Source organism: Lagopus leucura, unplaced genomic scaffold (assembly GCF_019238085.1).
Source record: "Lagopus leucura isolate 7727_CA_CO unplaced genomic scaffold, USGS_WTPT01 Super-Scaffold_100014, whole genome shotgun sequence".
Taxonomy (NCBI): domain Eukaryota; kingdom Metazoa; phylum Chordata; class Aves; order Galliformes; family Phasianidae; genus Lagopus; species Lagopus leucura.
In genome coordinates this window covers 6,104,765-6,130,605 of record NW_024962268.1, presented here as the reverse complement: position 1 = coordinate 6,130,605, position 25,841 = coordinate 6,104,765, and the positions used below count along the sequence as shown (strand labels likewise).

The window sequence follows — 25,841 nt, the reverse complement described above, 5'->3', positions numbered from 1 at the left end:
GGTTTTTAGCAAATTTATAACATTTGGTGGTTCCTATTATTCTATTTGACAGTTAATACAGAGGGGAAAAAAAACGCTCTGGAATACTGTGATTGCTGCAATCTGCTGTTCCAGGCTGAGTGACTTTATTTCCCATATCTGAAAAACACTGTCATGTTTTTGAGTGCTGTCTAGTTACTGCTCTGATCTACCCTCAAGTGTAAAAAATGTGTAAAAATGTATCTCTGTGTTCATTCTATTCATACATTAAAGTATGCAAGAAAAAATTGATTTACTCTCATTACCAGAAAAAAGCAGCATATTGACTTTGCTGTTTTCAGGTGCTAATTGACTTACTACTGTTACTATACTCTTTTTAGTCACTGCTGACTCAGTAATGTGCCATGACTTGGCATCCACAGATCTCTTTTTCTGTTACCTAGCTTTTGAGACACTTTAGAAATGTGAGAAAAACTGAGAAATGTGAGAACGAGAAGAACTTATGTTCAGGAATGTAAATGTCAAAGCAATTTTGTTTTGCACCTTCGTCACTCTTTTTCTGCACATCACGAATTGCACAGCTGGCAGTAAAGCAATTATTTAGCCATAGGCCTTATCTAGGCTCTATGCATATCTTACCCACTTAAAAGGTGTCACATAGCCAGATGGTACCCTTTGTTACATCAGCACTGTGAGAATTCACTTACCTCCAGCATTCACAATTTTTTCTTCTTTTTTGTTATTGTCCTATACTTGAATGCTGGTTTTTTGTTAAACCTTCTACTTGTGCTCAATACACAGGCCATGTTAGAGAACAGATATTACATCAACAGAGATATTCATTTCTCTGTAAATAAGAAATACTAGATCCTTGTAACCCTGCAGTATCTTATCCCATGCTATAAATCACTGTGCCTATGTGCCATCCAGGCCTGCAGTCAAGTGTTTAAGCTTTTATAATGTCTAAACTCTCACTAATGCTAACTCTGGTCATCTGGAATTTCTGTATGCTGCCTAAAAAACCCCAAGATATATTCAAAATACATTGGCATTTATGGCCTTGAGCCCCCGTGTTTGCAATTACACTTTTCATGTAACACATCTTGACAATAAAGAGCATATAACTGCAACCAACTGAACTGAAGTTAGGAGTATAACCAGCTGAAACCACTTGAACACAGTATTCTAAATAAAATGAAATATCTTGCATGTATGTTACTAGAGGCAGTATTCTGCAGGTTTTTTACATCTCTATATGCACTTGTGTTTTTAGACAGCTACCCCTAATCTGAAGACACAACACTCCGTGCCTATTAATGCCTATGGAATTTTTGGGTGAGAGAGAAGTCCCTGTAAGCAGTTCAGATCAGTGCGTTGTGGAGATACATGATGCAGTCACGTATAAATCATACAGAGGAGCTGATATATTTCAATGGCATCTTCTCTATGCAAAGCTTGGGGAATGACTAAATGAACTAGCTATTCAGCTCATTAATTTTGTTTCACAGTTTTTGTTATTGTACACAAGGTGAAATAGTATCTGCAACCTCATCACACACAAGAATATAAATGGATTTCTGTCTGTGTAGATAAACATAAGAAGAAATAGCCTTAATGCAAGTAAAACTTTGGTAATAATAACACTTGTTACCATCTTTTCTTCATCAGGATTATTCATCTAAGTTCCATAGATGGGTAAGCATCATTTTCTATTCCTAAATTCAAGGCATCCCACTATTTTGTTCATTCAACTAGAGACCTTTGTCATGGTAGGTGGTTTTTGTAGGATTTTTACTGAAGTAAAGAATAAAGAATAAAGTTTATTGTTATATCTGAAAACCAGATCTTACACTGCTAATACTGAGTAGCAAGCTCTTCTGATGACTAGAAATTGTTGTTTTTAGACTAGACGACTAGAAATAGTTTTCCTCAGACCAAGGGGTCTGAGGAAGGATGCCCACTGAACTAGAGCACAGTTCTCATCACAAAGTCACTGTCTTATATGCTCTTAATGCCCTGCATTCATGTACCTGAGGTTTTGAAAGTTGAATTTTTCAAGATTCCTCAGTTCAAATCGACTTTTCCCACCGAAGTTGGTCTAGGTGGCAAAAATACTACCTGGCTTTGTTTGAGGTAGTCCTGGGGAGCAAACAAAACTTGATGTTCAGTTTGTGTTGGCTTACTACTTAGTTCCATTTCCAGGTGACGGTGAGCAGGTCTTGCAGGCAGCTTCACTGTCAGACTCATCAGAGCTTTCTGGCTGCACTCCATGCTGGTATAGTCACTCAAGAGGGGTACCGTAAAGGAAATTATTCCATCTTTTTCATTTGTAACTGTTTTTTCAGGGATTTCTTTATGTATTATATTTATGCCTATATTATTGCTAGGTTCTTCTGACTCTCTGATGTCATGCTTGCTGTCTTCTCTGCCATCTGTAAAGTGCTCTAACTTCAAAGATGCCTTTTCCTCGTGCTCTATGACATAAAGGCTGGTGGTATCATTGTCTGGCAGGGTTTGAAGCAGTGATTTTGAAATGGGTTTCCAGTTGCTCTGCAAGGAAAGACAAGAAGAAATTGTAACATTGGTATAATATCTTGGCAAAGTGAAATTGTCAATATATTGAAATAAATGCCAAAAGAACAAAGTTAAGAGGTAACTTCCATGACGTGCACTTCCATTATTCCATTTATTATGATCAGCAGCCCTAACTCTTTACTAACTAATCTAAAATAAGTTCTATACAAGAACTGATTTTTTTAATGTATGAACAGTATGCATTGGTTGTAATCTTTCCAGCTCCCAGGACCAGCGTGATCTGACAAAGCATGACAAGGATCTGTTTCTACCTATCGTATCCTGAATAGTCACAACACCAAAGCATGGTCTGTGCCAGCCCTTGCACACAGACATTAACCTTCTTTAGTCCAGCTGTAGGCTCACAACCTTAAATTGTGACAGAAGCCCCATAGCATCTACTCCTCATCAGCCACAGCACTGAACCATGCCCTCATCATATCTCTAGTCTGACTAATGTGTAGGGAGATTGCAGCTCCTACGGGAAAGCAAACTTCTTGATTGCTATTAAATAAGAAAAGCAAAAGGGCAGATTTCAGGCTTTTTTGTTATACAAAAGAAGAAAAAAAAACTTATCTTCATCTAACCTCTTGATTATGAATAGCCTGTCAGTATCTTCATTAATGTCATTGCTAGTTATTTTGCTCTGTTGTCTTAGATTTTGACAGGGCTGGGCTGTAGATACTATCTTGAAGCTTCTCTTCTGATCTTTAATTGTACACTTGCCTCTTCCTATGTGAATATGTCATTTTAAGCTCTCCAAACTCTGACTTCAGCTTAGCTTGACAATGACATGCTCTCATCGGCTTAAATCTTAGAAACAAAGAAGTGACATATTTGTATCTCTATCCATCAGGATACATCAAGAAATATGTATTTCACTTGATTTAGGCTTATTTAGGCTAACATTCCCTTGTCCTAAATAGACACAAGTCTGCTTTGCCATAGCTTACAATGTTGGCCTGAGAAGCTAGCTCTACAAGTGCCAAACTAAGTTTAGGTCTGCCAGGAAAATCAAAATTATTTTAAAAGGAAACAGCACAAATTCCTATTCCAAAAACATAATGGTTAGCAGTCTGAGACTTGGGAGGTAAACTGAGTTGTACTTGAGGAAGGACTTTATCAGGTACCAGCAAAAGAGGAGCAGAATCACGTATTCTAGCTATTTTCCAGGCACTTTGTTAGTCCTGAAATTCGAATAGCCTTACCAGAACATAGAGGAATTCTGTGGGTAGGGAAGGTTTGAAGGTGCTCTTGAACTATGTTGCCTCTTGACTAGTAGATGCCTCCTCAGATAGCTACCAGCTGACAAGCTAAAGCCCCAGAATTTCTGCAGAAGGATGCAGGGACAGGGAGGTGAAGACTGGGCTTCAGAAAACACTGTACACATTACCTCTTGTGAATTCCACTTTTGTGGAATTAGACCACAATGTGTTACTTTGTATAACTTGTACTTAGTAATCTGTTCCAGCTGTTGAAAAGGGACTAGGTATAACTGAACTTGTCCCTCTCAACAACTCCACCCATTCAACATTTTCTTGTTCTTTTAACAACAGTTCGTTTAAGTGTGATCTAAAGTGTTTTCAAAGGGAGTCTGAGGACCTTTATTAAGCCAAAAGATGTATACAGCCTCTGCCTAAACAACAACCTTCCCATTTGTGTATTTCTGATACAACCCTAGCTTCCCAACTCTTGGAATGAGACTTATGTTAGGATGAAGTGTGAAAACAGTAATAGCTAGTGATAGTGATTAATAAGCAGGTAAGACTTTTCTAGTACATTGTTTTCACACCGTTGGAACTGTACTTGCCATATCTTGGATTGCACTGCTCTTTCTTGGATTTGGTACACTGGACCAGCATGATATTTTCAACCTGTAAACAAATATCCTAAGTTTATTGACAGGTTAAATAAATGGCATTTCCTATGCATTTAAATTAACTGCCGTATCTACATCTTATTGGTATTTTCATGACCATCAAAACAAGATGCTCTAAGTGACTATTAAGCATGATGGCAATTAAAAACTCTAGGCCAAACTTGCTAGATTATGTTGAGATGGTGAGTTAGTATCTTTGTTTAAGGACAAATTAATTGTGACACAAGCTGGCAATGTTGTGTCTTCCTGTAGTTTTGTTGTCACATATTCCTAATTCATTATCATTTCCACAAAAATCTCTATATTCTTTGAGGACCTGTAGGATGACTTTTGTTTTAGAGAGTATTTTCTCCTTTCTACATAGTTTAGTTTTCCTTAAGGAAAAAAAAAAAAAAAAAAAAAAAAAAAAAAAAAGAAAGCTACATTTTTCTTTACAATCACGCATCTGGTCTGGAGAAAGCTCTCCCTAGGATCTGCAATCTGCAATGGAATGTGGAGAGCAACGTGGGTACTATTCTTTTCTCACAGTATGAGTTCAGCCCTTTCTGGAAGGAATTATAGTATCTCACCATTTCATCTGACACAAACATACCATCACTAGTTTGTTTCTGCCATAGCTGTAGTGTAAGTGATAATTTACTCTAAAATGCTGCAAAATCAAAAGCCACTGTTTGTTTCAAAGCTTGATCCTCCCAGAGGGAAGTAGAGCATGGCTCAGAATGGTGCCATACTCATCAGTTTCAGGTGGCTGTTTGTCCTCAGCCCTCTCATAGGCTTTTCTTTCCAGCTCCTTTCTTGTTCCTAGGGCTCAAAACCACAAAACTGACAGCTGGTCTCTAAGCAGTCTGGTTGTTACCTTCACAGGTACATGCAGGCCTTGGAACCTGCTCCCTGCACCGCTTTTGACAGCTCTGGGGAGAAGAAGCTGCCTTTCATCCGCTGCGAATGGCACAAAGCAAGGGCTGCTTGTGAAGGAGCATCTCTAGAAAGCAGGGACATTGAGCAGCTCTGGCAGAAAGGCCCCACTTTCTCCCTCTCTAGTGATCAGGATGAGGTAAGGGTCTTTCTCCTCCTTCTTCCTTTCCAAGAGGACAGGCCATGATGGTGGCACACCATCTCTCCTGTCACCCCAGGTCGCTGTAGAACATCCCTCAGCACTTTCCCTCTGAGCTTCTCCCTGCCAGCAGCTGCTGTCAGAGCTGTACTGTGGGAGCTCTGGGCAATGACTCATATCTACATGAAAAATGTCAGCACATTTATGAGAAACAGCATGAGGTTATCTAGGCCATCACCTTGCCTCAGCACTGACTTCAGTGTTGTCTGGTCTTAAAGTCAAATCTAGACTTCATTAGATGTCAAGTACTTCGTTAAGGTAAAGCCTAAGGCTGTAGTTTATCTGATCTCCTCACTGACCGTGTAAAGATAGATTTTGTAACTGGTTAGTCCCTTTTTAAAGGCTTCATATTCATCATCTGGAGCTGGTGCTTTCTAAAGGGAGAAGCAGGGTAGGTGGCATCCTAGGTCATCGTAATAGTGATCAGAATGGTTGTATGCTACTAAGTTTATGAGAAAAGTATCAGAATCAGTTTGCAAGCCATTTTCTTTCAGTGTTAGTATACGGCCCTCACTGCACCTCAGATTAATTTGAGGGGAAGACCACTTCCCTCATCCATATCTTGCAGGCACCCTTGTTATTCTCTCTTCTTCGTACTCATCCATTTCTTCTCATTATTTTCACATGTGAGTAATTTGTACAGTAAAATCTAAATGTGCTTAGAGGAAAATGCTTTGATTGCAGCATTTGTACGTGTACTGGTGGAATTTCCTCCTGCATTTCCATAGGAAAGACATGACCATCAGTTGGGAATGAAAGAATAAACTGATTAAATACACCATTGTTTTCTTATCTGTAGCCCATTTTCTACTGGGATAAATGATTCTAGTTCTTACCAAGGGTATGTGAGACTGGAAGTAATCAGTTATCAAAAGCAAAATGTTATAGGTTTTTGACAAAGTATTTAAATAAGCTTGTTACTGGTTTGTAAATTCTCTCACTGTGTAAATGTATGGGGTGAGCTTTTTTCCTTGTGCTTTTAAATTGATTTGCTTTTGATGACCAAAAAAAGGCACAGTGCTATGAAAATCAGAGTTAAATAAAAGGGAGTTATTGTTAATAGCATTAGTCAGTATTCACTTCTTACCTCTTAAGCATCAGAATACATGTCATAGGTGCAAAAACCAGAGCAAACATGCTGAAACAAAGGCCAGTCATTAAACCTTCAAATTCTCCTTTTTCTGATGGGAAGCAACAAAAAGACTGACTCAGACTTGTGCTATCAAGTATACAGAAACGCTTTGATATACTTTAAACATGAGTCAGACTTAACTCATATTCTGGGATTCCTGTTCTGTCCAATTGATAATGTGTTGAAATGACTTGAGAGTCCATATCCTAACTAACCACATGTGAATACAATATATAATTATAAATATTATATATATAATTGAAATATATATATACATATATATAATATATAATACAATGCCTTAGCCTATTGAGGCATCTGTGAAACAAGCAAATTCTTGCCAGTGAATGATAGAACATATTAGATAAAAAGGACTCTAGTTATCAGAAAACAGAAGATTTGATCAACAGCCACAGTAGAAAGACTGACTTTCTTTTTGCAAAAAAAGAAGGTTTTGCTGAGGTATCTAACTGCAAACCAGCTTTATGTGATCAAGATTTTGCCAAGAACAAAGACAACTGAACTTTGTAAATCAAAGCCAGATTATTCCGACTACTGAAACCTGTGATAAGAGTTTGCAATAAATAAAGATAAGTTAATATAATTAACATGAAAAAAATCACAGAATGTTATGAAGATGAGGTACCCTAGTTAAATCTTCTCTGCATGTTAGGTAAAGAAATATAGGCAGAGTTTCATGATACACAGTTCATCAGTAGCAACTGAACAATTTTGCCTTTGTTATCAGTAAACCAAGAACTGAATAATAAATCCTGTGCATGAGCACTTTGTTATTGCTTGAAAAGCAGGGAAAAGAGAAAGGGTGTAGAATAATACTTTGTGTAATGGCATATAAAGCCAAGATTGCTGCTGGGCAACGCAGTAGCATGCAGATTCCACAGTACCATATTTTAGAGTACTGAATTGTGGTGAAAAAGATGGTGATCCTTCTCCAGCTTTAGTGAATCCTGAAATCTCTACACGGTAGATGGTCTTTTCCTTAAGTCCAGTAAGATGGTAACTTGTAGTAGAAGAGTTGATGCTAGCAGCTGAAAACACAAGAGTGGTTAGAGAATGGGGCAGTGAGATGATTTCTATTATTTGAGTCTGTATCTGTGTAGTTGACTAGGAAAAAGGCAAAATTCCTATGTCCTGATCCACACGTCGAAAGCCACACTATGCAGATTTTCTTTGGGTGGGTGTAAGATTCTTCAAAATACTTACATGCATTTGGCTTTCAGATGTAAAAAAGCATGAGATCCTAACACACCAGGATATTTAGGTGATAAGTACGGTAGGCTGTGTTTAATAGGATATACACCTGACATGCTGTACTATGGTTTCATGATAACCCCTTGTTGTTGGAGTTGAAATAAGGACATGGAAAGAGCAAAGCACCTGAACTGCCTCTAAGCAATGACTGAATGGTAGTTGCAAGACAAGACCTTTGCGTTACCCTCACTGCCATAATGAGTAGTTATTCATATCAGTCAGTATCAGTACCATTATTTTGGGTTCTGTACAGAAAAATGTCAATATATTCAACTGCATCTGCTTTTTAGAATTTTGATCTCAATCCATTTTTTCTGATGCTGTGATGACTTTTCCACCAGTTAGAATAATCAGTGCAGTAGAACACCTTAAACTTGGCAGAAATTATTTTTCAAGTTTGCTATTGAGAATCTGAGATCTTAGAAATGTTACTGTAGCCTGCAGGTACCCTAGAATTCTCCAGTAAAATTATTATTCCCATCTGGAAAACATGGGAATCAGTTGTTGTGTTACTGTTGTACTGATCATTAGGGGTGAGTAAAAAAATAAAGTTCAGCCTTGTGGACTCCCTTGTGTCTCCTCTTCCACTCTCTGATAGGTACCCATGGTGAAGTAGAGCTCCCTGAATTCTCTGTCAAACTCAGGGAAGCTAACTTCAGGGAACACAGGGCTGTAAACTTCAAGCTTCTGTTATTTTTTGTGGTCTTCTGAAGACATACACCAATAAGACCTATAGAATCCTTGTTTTTCTCTTTTCTCAGGCCATAAGTGCTATTTGTCTTCCATAATATGTCTTTAATTGTATTTAAAAGTCAATATGTACAAAATTAATGCATTATTGTTTATGGTATGTTTAACAAAAGAGATAAAAGTAGTGGTTATTTTCCCCCAAACTTAAGTAGCTTGAGCTTGCAGCTGCATAGCTATGAGCTTTATTTCAATGTGTAGAAGGTTTATCTTTTGTAGTTAAGCAATAAATAAGGCTATCAATTAAAGAAAATGTTCTAAAATTTATAACCATGTCTTTCAAAACAGGTAAGAAGTATGAAAAAATTTACAGCAAATAGAATTTAAAAAAAATGCTCAGAGCCAAACCTAGCTGAATTGCAGTGAAGCATAAAAGTATTGTGATTGAAATCATAAGACCTCAGAAATACTAAAAGATATATCTTCCTTTCAGTGTTATGGGGAAATTCTATTGTTGTCTTAAAACTGTATGTTTTAAGGGAATTTTTCTTATCAATATTTAATCTGAGATGTTCCTATGAATACATATAATTTTCTTGAAGTCATCAAGAGCAGAAAAACCCTAACCAGAAGCTGATCTTTGGAAGCACTCTGTTCCCAGGGAAATCTGATTCAGTAGTGTGCTTTTAATTAATGCACATTAATGGCTCTGTATGAAAAAATTTCTGTCGTAACACTGAACTACTGCTACGTTCTGAGCAATGGAGACTTACCCAGAAACTTTTTCATTGATGAATCTGTGTATTTGATTTTGTATCCCTGGAGAAAGCCCATACAGTCTTCAGCAGATATTTGAGACCACTTCACAAATGCAGAATGCTTTGTGATATTTAGAATTGTTATATTAGTGGGTCCTATCCTAGGAACTTAAAATTCAGAAAATAAGATCCGCATTAACATTAATGCTGTAGACATATATGACTGAAACCTAGCTGCTACCTGGGGAGATCTTTACTTCATTCTATTTGTCATAAGTACAATATAAAAGGTGGAAAACAAAAGAGGAATACATACAGTATTCCATACAGTAAAGCACTCAGATATTAAGAAATGCCCAAGGAGGTAATCTTCACTATCATTATCTCATCATTAACTCTATCATTAACTCATTACAAACACTTTTACTTCAGCAGTCAGAGTTGTATTAATTTCAATTTGTGATATAAGACATCATTGAATTTCTATTGGGAAATCTGACTTCAGTTACAATTACATTTGAGCTACAAGGAGTAATAACTCAGGTGCCCCCTTTCTGTTATTTTTGTAGTGTCATGTGTAATAACAACATTTTAATGGATCTGTCACTAGGGAAAAGCATTCAGGTCATTTCTTGCCAGTGTATAACTTCTAGAACCAAAGGCAATGCTAACTATACTAGCATGTTAAGTCACCTGGAAAAGAAACATGTTGGAGTTTTTTAATTTTTTATTTTTTTGCTGCAGATAGGAAATGAGAAGAAATATAAGGAACATAAATATATAAAAAAGAGGAGTACCTCCTTCAACTGAGTAAAAGTGGGTTACTCCGAAAGTCTTTTCATGTCCTCTGAAACTTTCACACTGACACACATCAGATGCATGCACCATGATTTTGTACAACTTATATGGATTAATATTGTCTGGAAAACAAACAGACGTATTTCAGTGCTTACTGAAAAGTTATCATCATTGAAAAGGAGGAGGAAGGGGAAGAGGGAAAACAACCTCACAGTTTTTTTGCATAGATCGTATAAATTCCTGTGCCTCAAAGCATAGCTTAAAGATATAGTCCTTTACAGTGAGCATAAAAGGTATGAATCCTTTCTCACTGACTTTCAGTACTTTACAGAAACTATTTCAAAAGTAGAACAAGATGTAGCTCTGGTTTGTTTTTAAAAGATGCCATGTTTTCCCAAAATCCACCTCTGGGAAGCTTGAACTGCTGTACAAAAAGCAGTGAACAAAAATAAGTTCACACATCTTAGTTCAAATGAACAATGTTTCTCTCAGCCAGCATATTTAAAAACATGCAGAACAGTAGATGTAATGTGACAGCGCAGATACTGCAGGACTGAGGAAAACGCTGCACCTATTTACATAAATCTGAACTTAAGTGTTCTATACTATGCATAAAAGACAGTTCAGAATGGTGTCTGCAAGAGTCACTTATGTGATTTCAATAGAGGTTTTGGATGACTGTTCTGTAAACTGATCTCCGCCGGCAACTCTTCATACCCAGATTTGTAGGTACAGGAGTTGAGAGTTTGTGCTTTGACAGCACAGCTGTGGGGACAAAAAATAATACAGGGGAAAGTATGCATCAGAGAAGATTATATTTGAAATTAGGGACAAGAAATACTTTTATTTGTTCCTATGCCACTGTGTTAGCCAAAAAGTAGCGTATAGGCCTGCCTGAATTTGGGAAAGGAGAGACCTCTTGCCAGCAACTGCAGTTCAGCTACATCTCCTGCCCAGATGTGACTAGAAGAATCCTGCTGAAGGATCTTTATTTTCTCTGCTTTGGTGTTTCTTAAAAGTAGATGTTATTTTATTGTTGGATAGGGTACACTTAGCTGGATCCTTGGTTTGCTCTTAAAAACAGTATGAAAATCCTTCCCTCCCCAGCCAAAAATAACCAGTAAGTGAAATGGTGCCAGTATGAGATGTGGCTGTTGCTTTTACCTAACGTGAAATTTCCAGCAGCTGTAGCTACTATTTTCATGCGCATATCCTCTTTACGAGTGCCCCAGTCAACCACAAAACATTTTGGACTGTATTCTGGATTCCAGGTGACAACCACATTAGTTCCGTGAGGCTTAACATTAATTTGGCCAGGCAAATCTGTAAACAAATATACCATTGGATATGAATTAACACGAAAGCAGACTGTCCCTTCCCCATCAGTGTTTTTCTGTCTTTTTCTCTGATTCATCTGAAGATTCTTCATTAAGTAGTTATCATGTTGATGACCACACAGTAATACCTACTCTTTTATGTCATTAAAGGAAATTTAGCAACTAGCACTCTGCAATAGACTCTGGGACCTCCAGTGTTAACTGCTGTTCAGGACCTTTAATTTCTTAAAGGGGAAATGGCTGCTCCATGCCTCAGGCAGGGGATGGCTAACACTGCTAAACAATCTCCTGAGAACTGCTATTAACCGCTATAGGCAGAACAACTGTGTGATCACTCTTACCTGGCGGAGGAGAAGGAGCTAATTACATTTTGTAGCTGTGTAACTTAGTGTCATTCTTGCAGAAAATGCAAAATTATTTAAAAATTCTGTTGTTTTTTGAGACAGATTATTAAACTAGAGAAGACTTCTTAAATGAAACTTATATAGAAGAAAAACACCCTATCATGCGGGGTAAAAACTGAATCTTACGACAGACAAATTTCTGTATTTCATTTATTCTGAAAACCATTGTAATAGAGTAGAATTAAAAAAAAAAAAAAAAAGTCTGTACATTTTCACAAGAGTTGTGCATGCTGAGAAGGAATTTGTCCTGCGAACAAACTTAATGTAATATTTTCCCAGTAATTCACCACAGGTATAGTGAGCCTGCCTGTATGTGAAACCAAATCTAAAACAGATGTCTGGAGAAAGCCATGAAAGACAGGCTGATATTTAATAAATATGTGGTTCTTAGATGAAGAATGTCTTGGAGAGATGGCATCACGTATTGTATTAGAAAAGAGCTAAAGCAATCAAATGCAAGCAGGAGAAATAAACTACTAGGAATTTGCAGGCGAAGGAGAACAGAATGAGAGGCACGTTAGAAAATTCTGGAAAAGTAACTGTTTGCAGCTGTTTGATCCTTGCAACATTTGTGAATGCTATAGCTTGATTTAAAAAAAAAAAAAACACAAAAGGCATTCCCAAGAAAAGTGAGAATCTTGTATTTAAGTTGCTGTAGCTCAAGATTATAATAAAGAAAACTAGCTTATACTATAATAAGATCATTGTATAATAGTCAGAATTAAAAATCCTGTGGTTTCGGATATCAGAACGCTTACATCTTCATTGGAATAGGATGTACACATCCTACCTATTCTTTCTTTCATGTACCAGCGGGGATAAATCTGTGTCTTACCAGTTATTTAACTCCAAAAGCTTTTATTTGCACATAATTCTGACAACTTTGTTTAAAAGGCTGGAATCTACTTAATTTTGAGTACACATCATAAGCCTTTCTAGATAGATCTAACATATTGCTATTTCTCTAACTTGAGAAAACAAGAAGTGGTACAAGAAATGTTTAATTGCTTGGTCTGTTGGTTAATTTCCAGCAAAATCCTTTCTTAAGAAATAATCAGAATCATAGAATCATAGAATGGTTTGGGTTGGAAGGGACCTTTAAGATCACCTAATTCCAAACCCCTGCTGTAGGCAGGGACACCTCCCTCTAGACCAGGTTGCTCAAAGCCCCATCCAGGGAAGGGGCCTTGAATGCTTCCAGGGAAGGGGCATTCACAACCTCACTGGGAAACCTGTTCCAGTGTTTCAGCACCATCACAGGAAAGAATTCCTTCCTGATATTTAGTCTAAATCTACTCTCTTCTGGTTTAAAGCCATTTCCCCTCATCCTGTTGCAACATGCCCTGATAAAAAGTCTCTCCCCAGCTTTTCTGTAGGCTCCCTTCAGACTGCCAAAAAGCTGGTCTAGAGATTGCTTATAAAACTTTTCCACCAATCAGATCAGTAAATGATAAGTACCTGTTGCAGAGAAATCTGGGACAGTGTAGATGGTTTGTGGAGATTGTCCAGCTTTGTTATAGGCAGAAATATGAATCCTATAGTAAGCCATAGAGATATTTAGAAGAACCTTTCTGTCCTTTAGAATGATGCGATTTGGTGAATCCCAGCAACTGTTGGGTATTCTTTCAACATCAATGTAGTATCCAATGGCGTTCTCACTTTGCATTACCTAAAAGAATAAAAAGGTTATTATTCTATAAATGTTATTATGTCCTGTGTTGAAAATTAAGAGCAATGGAATTATAGAAACAAAATATCATTTTTAATATTGGGGATAATATCATACTATTTCAATTAGATATCAGGAATCAGTGAAGCAGACCATTTTCTTAATATTAAAAGCATTCTTAAATTGAAAGGATTTAAACACAGGATTAGAGGTTTTGCTTAATTGGAATCTTAGTAATGTGTATCCAATTAGTAATAGCAGCACTGAAGAAGCAGCAATGTTCTTTACACTTCATTGGAACATATATCCATCATAATTAGAAGCTTGAAAGTTAATGAGAGGTGTTCAATTGCAATTTATGCCTCAGGGAATGTTCATCTACTAGGCTGTTAATCGTCTGGTCTCTTTGAGTATAAATGCTGGTAATGATACTACAACTTTGAAATGTATATTCATTGATAGAAATTTTTAGGTGGTGATTCAGCCATGTGTTAATCTTCATGAGAGATGAGAAAATTAGTGCACGAAAATGGAAATTACTACAATTTAGTTAGAAATAGAAATAAAAACATAAAGCCTGGGGATTCTCCGACACTTGATATCAAGGGTGGTTATTATTTCTTGGTCACCTTGGCGCAGAATTAATAGTGGAAAGCTAACACAAAATTAGGAGAGTTTCTTAATGAAATAATTGGATAATTTCAGAGTAACATAGAGAGGATGACATCTAGTAAACTATACTACTAATACTGCTAATGCTGGAAGCTCTTAAAATGGAAACAACAGAAGTTTTTCTCAAGATACTGAAGAAAGAATTGATCCCACTGTTTGAAGCTCTGATGAAGCTTCTGGGGGAATAATGTCCTCTAATCAGATTAGTGTCCCCTAATCCTCTAATCGTTGCTCACCAATGCAGAGGAGATCATTAAAGGTGTTAAGGATGGAGGCAGCCTGGGCTGCAGGGACCATGCCCTGGTTGAATTCGTGATTTTGAGGAATGTGGGTCTGGTGAAGAGTGGGGTCAGAACCCTGAACTTTGGAAGAGTGAACTTTAAGCTGTTGAAAGAATTGTTGGCCAATTGTTGGGATGCTGTCCTTAAAGATGTTGAGGAGAGCTGGCTACTCTTCAGGGATACCTTCCTGAGAGCACAAGAACTCTCCATCCCTCTGAATAAGAAACCAGGCAAAGGAGATAGGAAATGGGCATGGCTCAGCAAGGACCTGCTGGGCATACTGAGGGCAAAGAAAGGTGCGTACAAGCTCTGGAAACAAGGTTGTGTCACCTGGGAAGAATACAGGGATGCCGTCCATACTTGCAGATGTGGGGTCAGGAAAGCCAAGGTGCAGGCAGAACTGAACTTGGCAAGGGACGTGAAAAACAATAGGAAGACATTCTACAGGTACATTGGCCAGAAGAGATCAAAGGCCAAAGCAAGTGTACCTCCTCTGGTAAATGTAAAAGGAGAACTGGCTTCAACAGATGAAGAGAAGGCTGAGGTACTGAATGAGCTCTTTGCCTCAGTCTATACTGGCAGCCAGGATTCTAATATTTCTTATGTTCCTGAGCCCTACATCCCTAAACCTCTAGGTGGGGACTGGGGCGGTAAATCTCCCCCCTCACTGTAAGGACAGAGCAAGTCCGAGACCACCTCATGAGACAGCATGTGTACAGGGCTATGGGGCTGGATGGCGTGCATCCCAGGGTTCTGAAGGAGCTGGCTGAGGTTGTTGCTGAGCCACTCTTCATCATATTTGAAAAGTCGTGGCTGTCAGGTGAGGTCCCAGATGACTGGAGGAAGGGTCACGTCACTCCCATTTATAAGAAAGGGAGCAAGGAGAACCTGTGGAACTACAGACTGGTGAGTTTCACCTGTGTACCTGGGAAGATCATGGAACAGATCCTTCTGCATGTCATGCTTGATCACATGAGGAATGAGAGTGTGATCCTAGACAGCCAGCACAGCTTCACCAGGGGAAGGCCATGCTTAACCAATCTGGTGGCTTCTATGATGAAGTGAAGGCATTGGTGGACAAAGGGAAGGCGGTCAATATCATTTAACTGGACTTGAGCAAGGCCTTTGACATCGTCCCCCATCACATCCTTATCTCCAAATTGGAGGGATGTGGATTTGATGGGTGGATCACTTGATGGATAAGGAATTGGTTGGAAGGCTGCAGACAAAGAGTGGTGATTAATAGTTTTATGTACAGGCGGAGGCTGGTAACAAGCAGTGTTCCCAGAGGTCTGTCTTGGGACCGGTGCTCTTTAACATCTTTATCAGTGATATTGATGAAGGAATCGAGTGCGCTGTCAGCAAGTTTGCTGATGACACCAAGCTGAGTGGTGCGGTTGACACAGTAGAAGGAAGGGATGCCATTCAGAGGAACATCAACAGACTTGAAAGGTGGCCCGGATGAACCTGATGAGGTTCAACACAACCAAGTGCAAGGTTTTGCACTTGGACTGGAGGAAGCCAAGACATTTATACAGAGTGGAAGGAGCAGTCCTTGAGAGCAGCCCTGCAGAGAAGGACCTGTGGGTCCTGATGGATGAAAAGCTTAACATGAGCCAGCAGTGTGCTCTTGCAGCTCAGAAAGCAAATGGTATCCTGGGCTCCATCAGAAGAGGGGTGGCCAGCAGGAACAGGCGGGAGATAATTGTGCCTCTCTACTCTGCTCTTGTGAGGCCCCATCTGCAGTACTGTGTTCAGGTCTGGAGCCCCCAGTATAAGAGAGACAGAGGGTTGTTGGATTGGGTCCAGAAGAGAGCCATGAAGATGATCAGGGGACTGGAGCACCTCCCCTACAAAGACAGGCTGAGGGAGCTGGGCTTGTTCAGCCTGGAGAAAAGAAGGCTGCGCGGTGACCTCATTGCAGCTTTTCAGTACCTAAGGGAGCCTATAAACAGAATGGGAGTCAACACTTTTCAAGGATAGATAATGGCAGGACAAGGGGAAATGGTTTTAACTTGAGAAAGGAAAGATTTAGGTTGGATGTCAGGGGGAAATTCTTTACAGAAAGTGGTGAGGTGCTGGAACAGGCTGCCCAGAGAGGTTGTGGATGCCCCGTGCCTGGAGGTGTTCAAGGCCAGGTTGGATGGGGCCCTGGGCAGCCTGGCCTACTATTAAATGGGAATTTGGAGGCCCTGCCGTGGCAGGGGGTTCGGAGATTCATGATCCTTGAGGAACCTTCCAACCTGGGCCATTCTGTGATCTGTGACTCTATGATCAGACTTTGAAAATGGAAAATGAGTGTATGCAGGGAAAATTATTCCTAGGATATGCAACGCATGACAAAAACCAACAGAACTTAGACTGAGAAGGAAAAGCACTGTCTATCTTGTGCAGTCCTGCAGGAGATCTCATATTATTTCTATAAAAATAGTACGCACTTCCAAGTTGGACCTTAACGTCTAATGAGCTGAAATCACCTTTTCTGTGCCTTTTCATCCAACTTATGTAAAGCTTACACATTGAACATAAAAAATCAGAGGAACTACAGGTAGACTGTGACATTTAAAATTTTTTTTTTTAATGTTTGTTTGAGATTGGCTTAAGCAAGTTTGTCAGGTGAGCCTCCCTTCTCCTGCTACCTCTATTTTTCCTTTTCACTTTAACATGTTAATTACTGCGTATACTCCTTCCCTCAATCCTTTGATGATGTACTTGAACCTTATTTAGTATACTAGTTCAGTACAAGAGTTATCCTGAAAGAAGCTCCTAGCCTTGATCCTGTATTTAATGTAGATATTTTTAAATTAAAATTCATCAGTAGAGACCGTTGTCTTCTCTTAACATTGGAATTGCCAAGTACAATTTACTTTATCATAAAGTGAATCATTTACCTTGCAGCTTTTCCTTCTTCTAAGGAGAAAAAGGAAAAGAAGGGATATCTCATCCTAACCAAAGGAGGAAATTATTTTCTCTGCTGTCTTTTTTTCCCCCTTAACAGAAACAGAAAGGAGTCTTTACAAAACTTCCCATATTTTTTTGATATTTAAAAACTCTGCCAACCCCTGTCTTCAGAGACAGACACAGACTCTGCTTCAGACATTTCCTATGGTAAGTTTCTGAGAATTCGTAGATGTTCATTCTCTCAGCATCTGGACAGAGTGAGCTTCCAACTAAAAAACAACAGTAAGACCTTGCTTGTGGACCCGTGGGCCCTTTAAATGGGAATTCCAGACTGTCAGCTATCCTTTTCTTATCAAGAGAACTTGAGCTAGTAAGAGTGACTGATGAGCACAGTCAGTCAGCTGATAATGACACCTGTTACAGAAAAGGGGAAGCCTATGATTTATAGAGTGAATTTTAAATATGGTTGTGGGATATGTTCAGCTAGGTGTTGTTTTGGTATGCTCCTTTTCTCTCATTATAATGTATTTGCACTTCTGAATATTTAAATCAGTAGTCTTAAAAGATGCTTTTCTAAAAACTTTTTATCTCTCTTGAGAATAATAATGCTTCTTAGGAACATGTCTAACAGAAGATATGTCACTTGTGTATGGCTTATAAAGTTTTTTCAAGGAAAATTAATTTCATAGTTAACCTGAGATTCACCAGTGTTTACTGCTAATTGGAAAGAATCTTTATTCTAGTCAGTGATTTGAGCCTGGAGGTTTCTATAAATTTAAGTAGTTTATAAATTATTGTGCCTTTTCCTTGCTAATTTCTGGAACCTGATTTACCACCATACAAATGCAGTGAATCCTAGAGCACAAGTTCAGTATTCAATACCTTTTTCTTGTACACTGTAGTCCTCATACAATGAGAAAGTCTATTCTTCCCCTATAAAGTAATGAATTAATGGTATGGTTTTAACATAATGAGAGAAAATTACCTCCCACTTAAGAAGAACACTTCTTCTGCCTGATGATATTTCTGTAGTTGCATTATATGATATTCTTGGCTTGTTCATGAGCTCTGGTAAACATGGGAAAAGATAGAGATGCGCACTCATAGAAATCAGGTCGGTCTTAATATTTTCAACAGTATTTGACAATGTTCATACATTATAAAATTGGAAAAGGGTTTTTCCACTTATGCTTGTTCCCAGGAAATTAACTTACTGTGAGGGACCAAAATCTCTTTACTCCAAATGCAAACACAATGAAGACCATCCTTGGTTATACATCTGAGCTGAATGATATATGAAGATGCAGCATTTGAAACAGTGATGTTAACAGCATTGGTTTCTATGGGCACCTAAAAGCAAATGATGTTTGCAATAAGACAATCTTATATTAATGTTTTTCTCAATCAAAAAACAAAAGTTCTGACCAAAAGTAGCAGTTGCCATCATCAATGAAGAATTACTGTATATATTAGTAATTTTTATTTGATTCTTGAAAGATGATACTCCCTTTTTCAACTAATTATGTTCTATCAGGACATGTAAGCAGTAGTGCAGGTTAACCCCCTCTTAAAAATGGATTCCATGTTACATACATTGAAAAATCATCACTTATTTGACTTTGATCTTTACTGGCATTCTGAAGAACAGTATTACAGCAACCTGGTCTCTAATGATAATAGTAGAGAAAATAATATAGTCTTTTAATTAAAGTGTAATCAGATCTGGCTATCATTTCTGATACCCTTTCTAGATCGTCAGCTTTTCCTCCGTTGGTTGGTATGCCTTATTGACAAGTTAATGAACCATATGATATAGTGATATTGGTTTTCTTTTTTTCAGCATAAAACTACTAATTTTTCTCTTTCAAACAGTTCAGAATCTATTGGCAGGTAACTAAGAGAATACTGTGAGATTTGCCAGCAAGTCATGCGCTGTGTTCTCTTGCTATCCATGTTTTTGTGTGCTACAACAATGTCCTGTTTATATCCTGCCATGTAGCTGTATGTACTACGTACTACTGAGCTGAAAATGAACCTCCTCATGTTCTCAAGAGGCATATGGAAATACTTACCGTTGTCCACTGAGTGGCTTTTGTCAGTGCCTCTCTGTATCTCAACTCGTATTCTGTAGGAGTTGTAGGTAAGTTCCATTTTATGACCAATTGCTTTGTGATCTGATGAGCTTTTATGTTAGATGGTGTCAAACACTTCCCTGCAATTGGGAACAGATTACATCAGTACAGGGGAAGCAGGAAAGCTTTGGATATTATGTGTCAATTGGGTGTGTTTTGCCAAAAATGGAGGAGTTGGCTGAGAACATCAAACAGTATGAGACTTAGAAAAATTGGAAATAAGTATTTACTAAATCTTTATAGTATCAACAAATTTGGGTTTGTGTGTGTAATTCTTTTGTGAACGCTACTTCTGATATCAGTAAAATCCTTTCTTTAAACAGGTGCTCCGTGAGTCTGAAAGGCAAAATCAAAACATCAGGAGTACTTCTAATTGTGAACTGTAGAAAAGATTCCAATTTCAGCAACTGTGTTTATCTATATAATTTTTAATCCAAATGGACAGTTTTCCCTCTGAAAATCTCCCAAGGAGTCATAGTGGTAATTTGGGTTTTACTGATAGTGCCTTTCAGCAATGAGAAGCACTTTTGAAACTTAATTAAAATTAAAAAAATTGTTACTCTGGGAAGTTTAGGATTTCAGAAGATCTTGATGTTAACTCAGTTGAGAATCTGTGAATAGGCATCTGCAGTGCATAGCTCATAGGATTAATTTTTTTCACATGCCCCTTGTAGTACTGTGTAATAGGTAACTGGCCTTAAAAAATAGCTGAAATTTGAAGTTTTCCCAAAATGTGAATTGTCTGTAGAAAAAATTCCTTGAATGTATGATACGGTGTCAGCCTGTTCTTTGTAAATATGTGACTCCTCACATTGTAGTGGAGAGTTATTAAGGTTAGGGTACTATGGTTAGGTTACGGTTGGACTTGCTGATGATGAATATCTTTTCCAATCTGAGCAATTCTATGATTCTATGATAAAGAAGTTACAAAAACCATCAGAAATAGAGGAAGCTGGTGAAGTATGGTATGCAAATGTCACTATATAGTTTTTTTGGGTATAGTATTTTATAGTTCAGCAAAAAAAATCAGATTTAAAGTCCTGATATCATAAAAATGGATGGACTTCCGCTATGGACTTCAATAAAGATTTCATAAAGAAGCCAATAAGGAAGGCCAAACTGCAGTGCTCTGAATCAGTGAAAAGGATAAGTGTATGGCAGGAGATAACATTTTGAAAATAATTTTGAAGAAAATCATACCATTGCTTCAGCAGGACACTGCAGTAATACAGATCATGAAGATATAATACCTGCTTTTCTTGGTGTAACTGAAATGTTCTTTCCTTTCACACAGCTGGCATGAGCATAGTTCACTGCTATCCAGATAGATGCAGAACGGTTCATGAAGAGATTTTTTCGTTCTATTGTGATGGAAGGTGATGAAGTGTTTCTTCTAAAAAGCTTTGTGATTCTCTCCCTTCAGAGAAGAGGAATAAGAATGAAAGCCAAACTTTTTGCTGGTTTATCATACACTTTTTTTTCCTCATAAGCATCATTATAACAACTCCTAGCTTTCCAGGTACTCATAAACAAAGTCATCATTTTGAAAACTTGAAAGTGAGGACTGAGCAGCTTGAAACAGCAAATGTAATTCCAGTATCCTAGCAATCCTAGCTTAACCTTGCAAATACATGTTGTGTACTGGAGAACTGCTAAATTCTTTACATTTATGAGGCACAGTGTGATAAAAGACAAAGATCTATATAGTTTTCTTTAAGATTAAAATGGGACATAAACAGCTTTTAGAAGGTACTGTTAGATGTGTGAGAGTTGAAGCTGTCATGGTAAAAGTAAGCTAATAGGGCAGGTCTACCATCTAAAGAGCATATTTGCAAGATAAAAAGTGCCTTCAACTTATGCGACTGTACAGTAAAGCTTTTATATAAAAGTGATTTTCATAATTGCTATATGCTTCAGGCTGGATAATGGAAACATACGTTGTACAACCTTGATTCTCAATCAGGCCAACAGCTGGCCAAGTTTGTATTATAAATTAAAAAAAATTCAGTGGCCATAACGTGTATTGACTGTCCAGAAGTTCTTGGAACCATTTAGGCAGTTTGTTTTGCTATGTCTCAAGCCATTTAATGCAGACAGAATTCCACAGTTCACTGACTCTCAAAATAGCTGAGGTTGGACTGGATGTATGGAAATCATCTCATCCAATACCATTGCTCAAAGCAGTTAACAGCAGGAAGAAGAGCAAGTGCAGGAGGCAGTCAGTGTACACTGTCCCAGAATTCCCTTTTAAGAGGCAACCTTCTGGAAGCCAGCTGAAGTTTTAGCCTTTTCCTTTGATCTGTAGTGAAAGCTTAAGTTCTGCAAGGTGTTCTTCATGTAAGCAGTTGCTGCAGAAATGTGGTCCTGAGTATGTAGGATTTGGGAGTACACGTGAATGCAAAGAATGTGCAAAGAAAAGCAGGACTTAGGGAAATAAGATTTAACTTTTGTGTGTGTGTGTTTTCTCACACTCAGTTTTCAGGCATTAAATGAAAGACTGTTCTTGTTCTGTTTGGACATCCCCCCAGATCCTGCTCTGCCATTTGCTCTCTGATGCATACAAAACATATTTTCCAAGGCTAAAGCTGTTCTAATTCAATATTCTTAAAAAGAAGTGGATAAGCATACTAATTACATACCTAGATACTTCAAGTATTAAATGTGCTGATCATGATAGAACATTTTATAATAGAACAAAACTCCTGGAAGCTTCCCTTGTCTTTTGCTTCAGACTAGTTGTGAATCAGCCATTAATATTTCAAACTATGATTTTGAATGCTTGATTTGAACATCTCTGTGGGAGTGTTATTCTTTAATACTTTTCTTTCTGACAATTAAATTGTAAAGTGCAAAGAAAAGAAAAAATTTCAGTGCTAGTCTAACATTGCTTGCAGATGGAGTGATGTCATCTTCTAGGCAAGCAGGAAAAAAATCCTTTGAATGCTTGTTATTTTCCTTCCAAAACAATAAAAAGGGAGAAGAAAGTTTTTCTTTCGGATTATCAGGCTGAAGCCTAGGAGGCTGAGATTCAAATTCTGACTCTAGATTGGGAAAACTTGTATCTCTGTGAGACAATTGCATCTCTCCTATCCTACCATCTCTTTCCCTTTTTACTGCCTTTTCTGTTCATAGCATCAACTCTGCAATTTACCAATAATACACTCTGATTTTGACTGGACATACAAAGAGCAACTACATTACAAATACTCTTGCCCTTAATCTCATGGCAAATCCAAAATACAAAGAGGTAAAGTGAGGAAAATCTCTTTCGTAATGAAGATACGGAGGCAGCAACATTAACAGTCCAGTGGGCAGATGTTGATTTAATCTTCACATCTGCATTTTACCTCATTTCTTTGCTTTAGCTCTCTTAAAAAAATGAAGCAACTGGAGATAGACGTATTTTGTTATTAACCTCTACAATTTAATTTCACCTATTAAACTCGCTAATTTGCAACTGCAGTAAGATACTTCAGAATCTATTTTATTTTCTTTAATGTAGCATATCCAGCATTTCATTGGTTATCTGGTTTAACATAATAATATTGCATAATGAAACTCAATCTTTGAAACTTAGAATGCATTAGTGTTGAATATTTGCTGCAAGTCACTAGACAAAAGTAATTAATTAAATGGTCTTTGGAAATAAAGTTTCAAACAGAGATTTTTGGTGCATGGAAAGGTGACTAATGACTAGCAAATTGCAGAAAGAAGAAGTTATTTATTGGATAAAACATTGTTTATTGGGTGGAGGGAGGTAGCTGTGGTATCATTTCCATGTTCTCAGTGGATAGTGAAGACAATTAGTGGTTGGAAGAGCTAATGTCACATCTCTGAAATATGGTTACTAACCTACATGTTTGTTCTGTTATCTTTTCCTTAAAACTGGGAGGGAAGGTGGAGGTTTTAGCTTGCTCAGCATTTAATGAATCAGTGGAAAAGATGGGTAAGTACAGTTGCTACAACTGAAGTCCTCTCAGTCCAATCCTGAGTAGTTTTCTGGGCACTCCTCAAGAAATTAGAAAATGGTACATCACTGTTCTTCAGATTAGACAAATGGTTGTTGACTCTATGCACCTGTTTCAAACTTTTCTGTAGATCTGTTCAAGCACAAATTCCAGCTGTTTCTGCATTGATTATAAAGCAAACAGAAGTGTCTGCTTAGTATCATGTGTGCTGCCAGTGTCACTCTCCCTGCAGTTTGAAATGTGCAGCTCTTACTAAGTCAGTAAGAATTGAAATTGAAAGGCTTGATCAGTATTGTGTAACAACCTACAATATGATTAAATATGTATGAAAAAAATTTAAGCAGGTAGGAATGACCAGACAGCAATGATAACTATTCATTTTCTGAAGTGACTTTTAGACTTACCATTTTAAAAATAAGGTGTAATTAATACTATTTGGAGCACTGGGTGCCGGCAGCCAGGTACAGGTTAGATCCTCACTTAGTTCTTTGTAACAGGCCAATTCATTGTCCCAATCTGTAAGATGGAATACATGGACTGGAAAAGACCCATCACCAACAACTATTTACAATCAATAGGGGCAATATAACTAGCAGAATCAAAGGAGAAAAAATGCAAAACAAGCTGTATTCTTTGTAAAATGAAATAAGTAGCTGCTGTATGAGCCTTATGTCATGTTTGTTCTCAAGGTAAGCAGCTCACTAACATTTAAACAAGAAACATTTAGAGAATTTAAACATGATCAGTCATGTTTCCAAATAAAACAGTTTTCTTATGTGACTATAGAAAAAGGACCATTCTCCCTATGTTTTATGTTTCCTTTAAGAGCTATTCTGCACCAAAAAACACAGTGTGAAAACACTTGCTTTCCTGCAGCTGTGTTGTGACACATTTGACACAGCACTGAGCAGTGAGTGTGAGCAGTGACAGTTTTGCTTCCTGCTTGCCACTGCTCTTCTTTAGAGCTTGAACTGTTTTTCTTTTAATTTGATTGGAGTACCTTCATACCATGGAAAGCACTACTACGTTCCCTGGGACAAAATAATTTCATGAATACAAGGAAGCATTTATATTTTTTTATCATCTGTTTGGGTTACTTTGAGTAAAGTTCTTGCAAGATAATTTCCTTATAGCACATGACGAAATTGCTGTGAACCTTCTACCCTAGCATACCTTTGGTTTTAGACTCCCAACTCTCTTTTCTGTGGTTTCGCACTTTCTGTCTCTGTCAGACAGTGTCTGTTGTGCCCTCAGTGTCTCTGCTGATGTGACAGACTGGGAACAGGAACTGTGTGGCACCACTCAGCTGTTTGCTGGAACATATGTAAGACAGTGCCTCCTGGGAGGTTGCTCCAGATCTTCAGAGCAGCCCATGTTCACCAGGGAGTTACTATGGCTTGAGAACCTTGCAGAACGAGGAGCAACTGTCCTGTGTGGGGAGAGACCCTCTTTGTTGGAAAGATTGCAAACTGGATGTGACAACAGCTTTGTCAGTAGCAACTTACTGACTGTTAAACATGAGTCTGTAGATATTTTGGAAAGTGTAGGCCGAAACGGAGGGTCTTCTAGACCTCACACACACCTTAGAAATTAATTCCATGCAATAATTTATTTCTTAATCAATTAATTTTAAGTGTGTATGAAAAAAAAAAGAGAGAGGGCTGGCATTTTGATGATCAATACCAAGGACAAGTGTGATATTTCTACAGTTTCCAACCTGTAAGATTTACTGGGGAATTTCTTGCAAGTCATTACACCAGTGTAGCTAGGACTATTTTTCAAGAATGGATTGACCAGATTCCAGAATTAGTCCAAAATCATCAATCACCTCTTTGTGGAGTTCATAGTCTGCTGTATGCTCCCAGACTCACAAAGATTGCATTACAAAGCAAGAGCATGAATTTTCAAACAGAATGATGTGCTTAATTTTTGGTAAAAGGTTTTGTGTTTTTTTTTGTTTCATTTTGTTTTTGCAATTGAACATATGTGTGTGGTTCAGACAAGGGGTAGTTAAACATTGATGATATTCTTAAAGGATGTATTAATCTGTAGTGGTTAAACATACTTTAATATTTCAGAAATCTCTTATCAGAAACCGTAGTCATAAAATCCGACTGTCCTCCTTTTGCTTTGTGTTTTATTGTCTGAAGAGTCAGCCAAAGTATCACCCACACTTTTAAAAAGAGGTGCAGAAAGAAAATGCAGGTGTTTTTTTGTTTGTTTGTTTAGTTGTGTCTTTTTCTTTTCTTTTCTTTTCTTTTCTTTTCTTTTCTTTTCTTTTCTT

The 25,841-nt window shown here is 37.8% G+C and overlaps 1 protein-coding gene and 1 long non-coding RNA gene across 2 annotated transcripts in view; one reads left to right on the top strand and one right to left on the bottom strand.

Moving 5' to 3' along the window:
- Positions 1-25,841, top strand: part of LOC122182239 — a 46,654-nt gene that overhangs the window by 4,828 nt on the left and 15,985 nt on the right. The window lies entirely within an intron of this gene.
- Positions 1,943-25,841, bottom strand: part of LOC122182238 (interleukin-31 receptor subunit alpha-like) — a 26,338-nt gene continuing 2,439 nt past the window's right edge. Inside the window, exons 3-15 of the mRNA XM_042875350.1 lie at positions 23,962-24,073; positions 20,840-21,006; positions 19,530-19,669; positions 18,672-18,807; positions 18,443-18,525; positions 13,393-13,603; positions 11,358-11,516; positions 10,193-10,315; positions 9,411-9,563; positions 7,584-7,727; positions 6,634-6,727; positions 4,364-4,427; positions 1,943-2,529 (exon numbers count right to left, since the gene is read on the bottom strand). Of these exons, the coding sequence (XP_042731284.1) occupies positions 2,044-2,529; positions 4,364-4,427; positions 6,634-6,727; positions 7,584-7,727; positions 9,411-9,563; positions 10,193-10,315; positions 11,358-11,516; positions 13,393-13,603; positions 18,443-18,525; positions 18,672-18,807; positions 19,530-19,669; positions 20,840-21,006; positions 23,962-24,073 (2,072 nt within the window). The 3' untranslated portion in view covers positions 1,943-2,043. The remainder of the gene's footprint in view (positions 2,530-4,363; positions 4,428-6,633; positions 6,728-7,583; positions 7,728-9,410; positions 9,564-10,192; positions 10,316-11,357; positions 11,517-13,392; positions 13,604-18,442; positions 18,526-18,671; positions 18,808-19,529; positions 19,670-20,839; positions 21,007-23,961; positions 24,074-25,841) is intronic.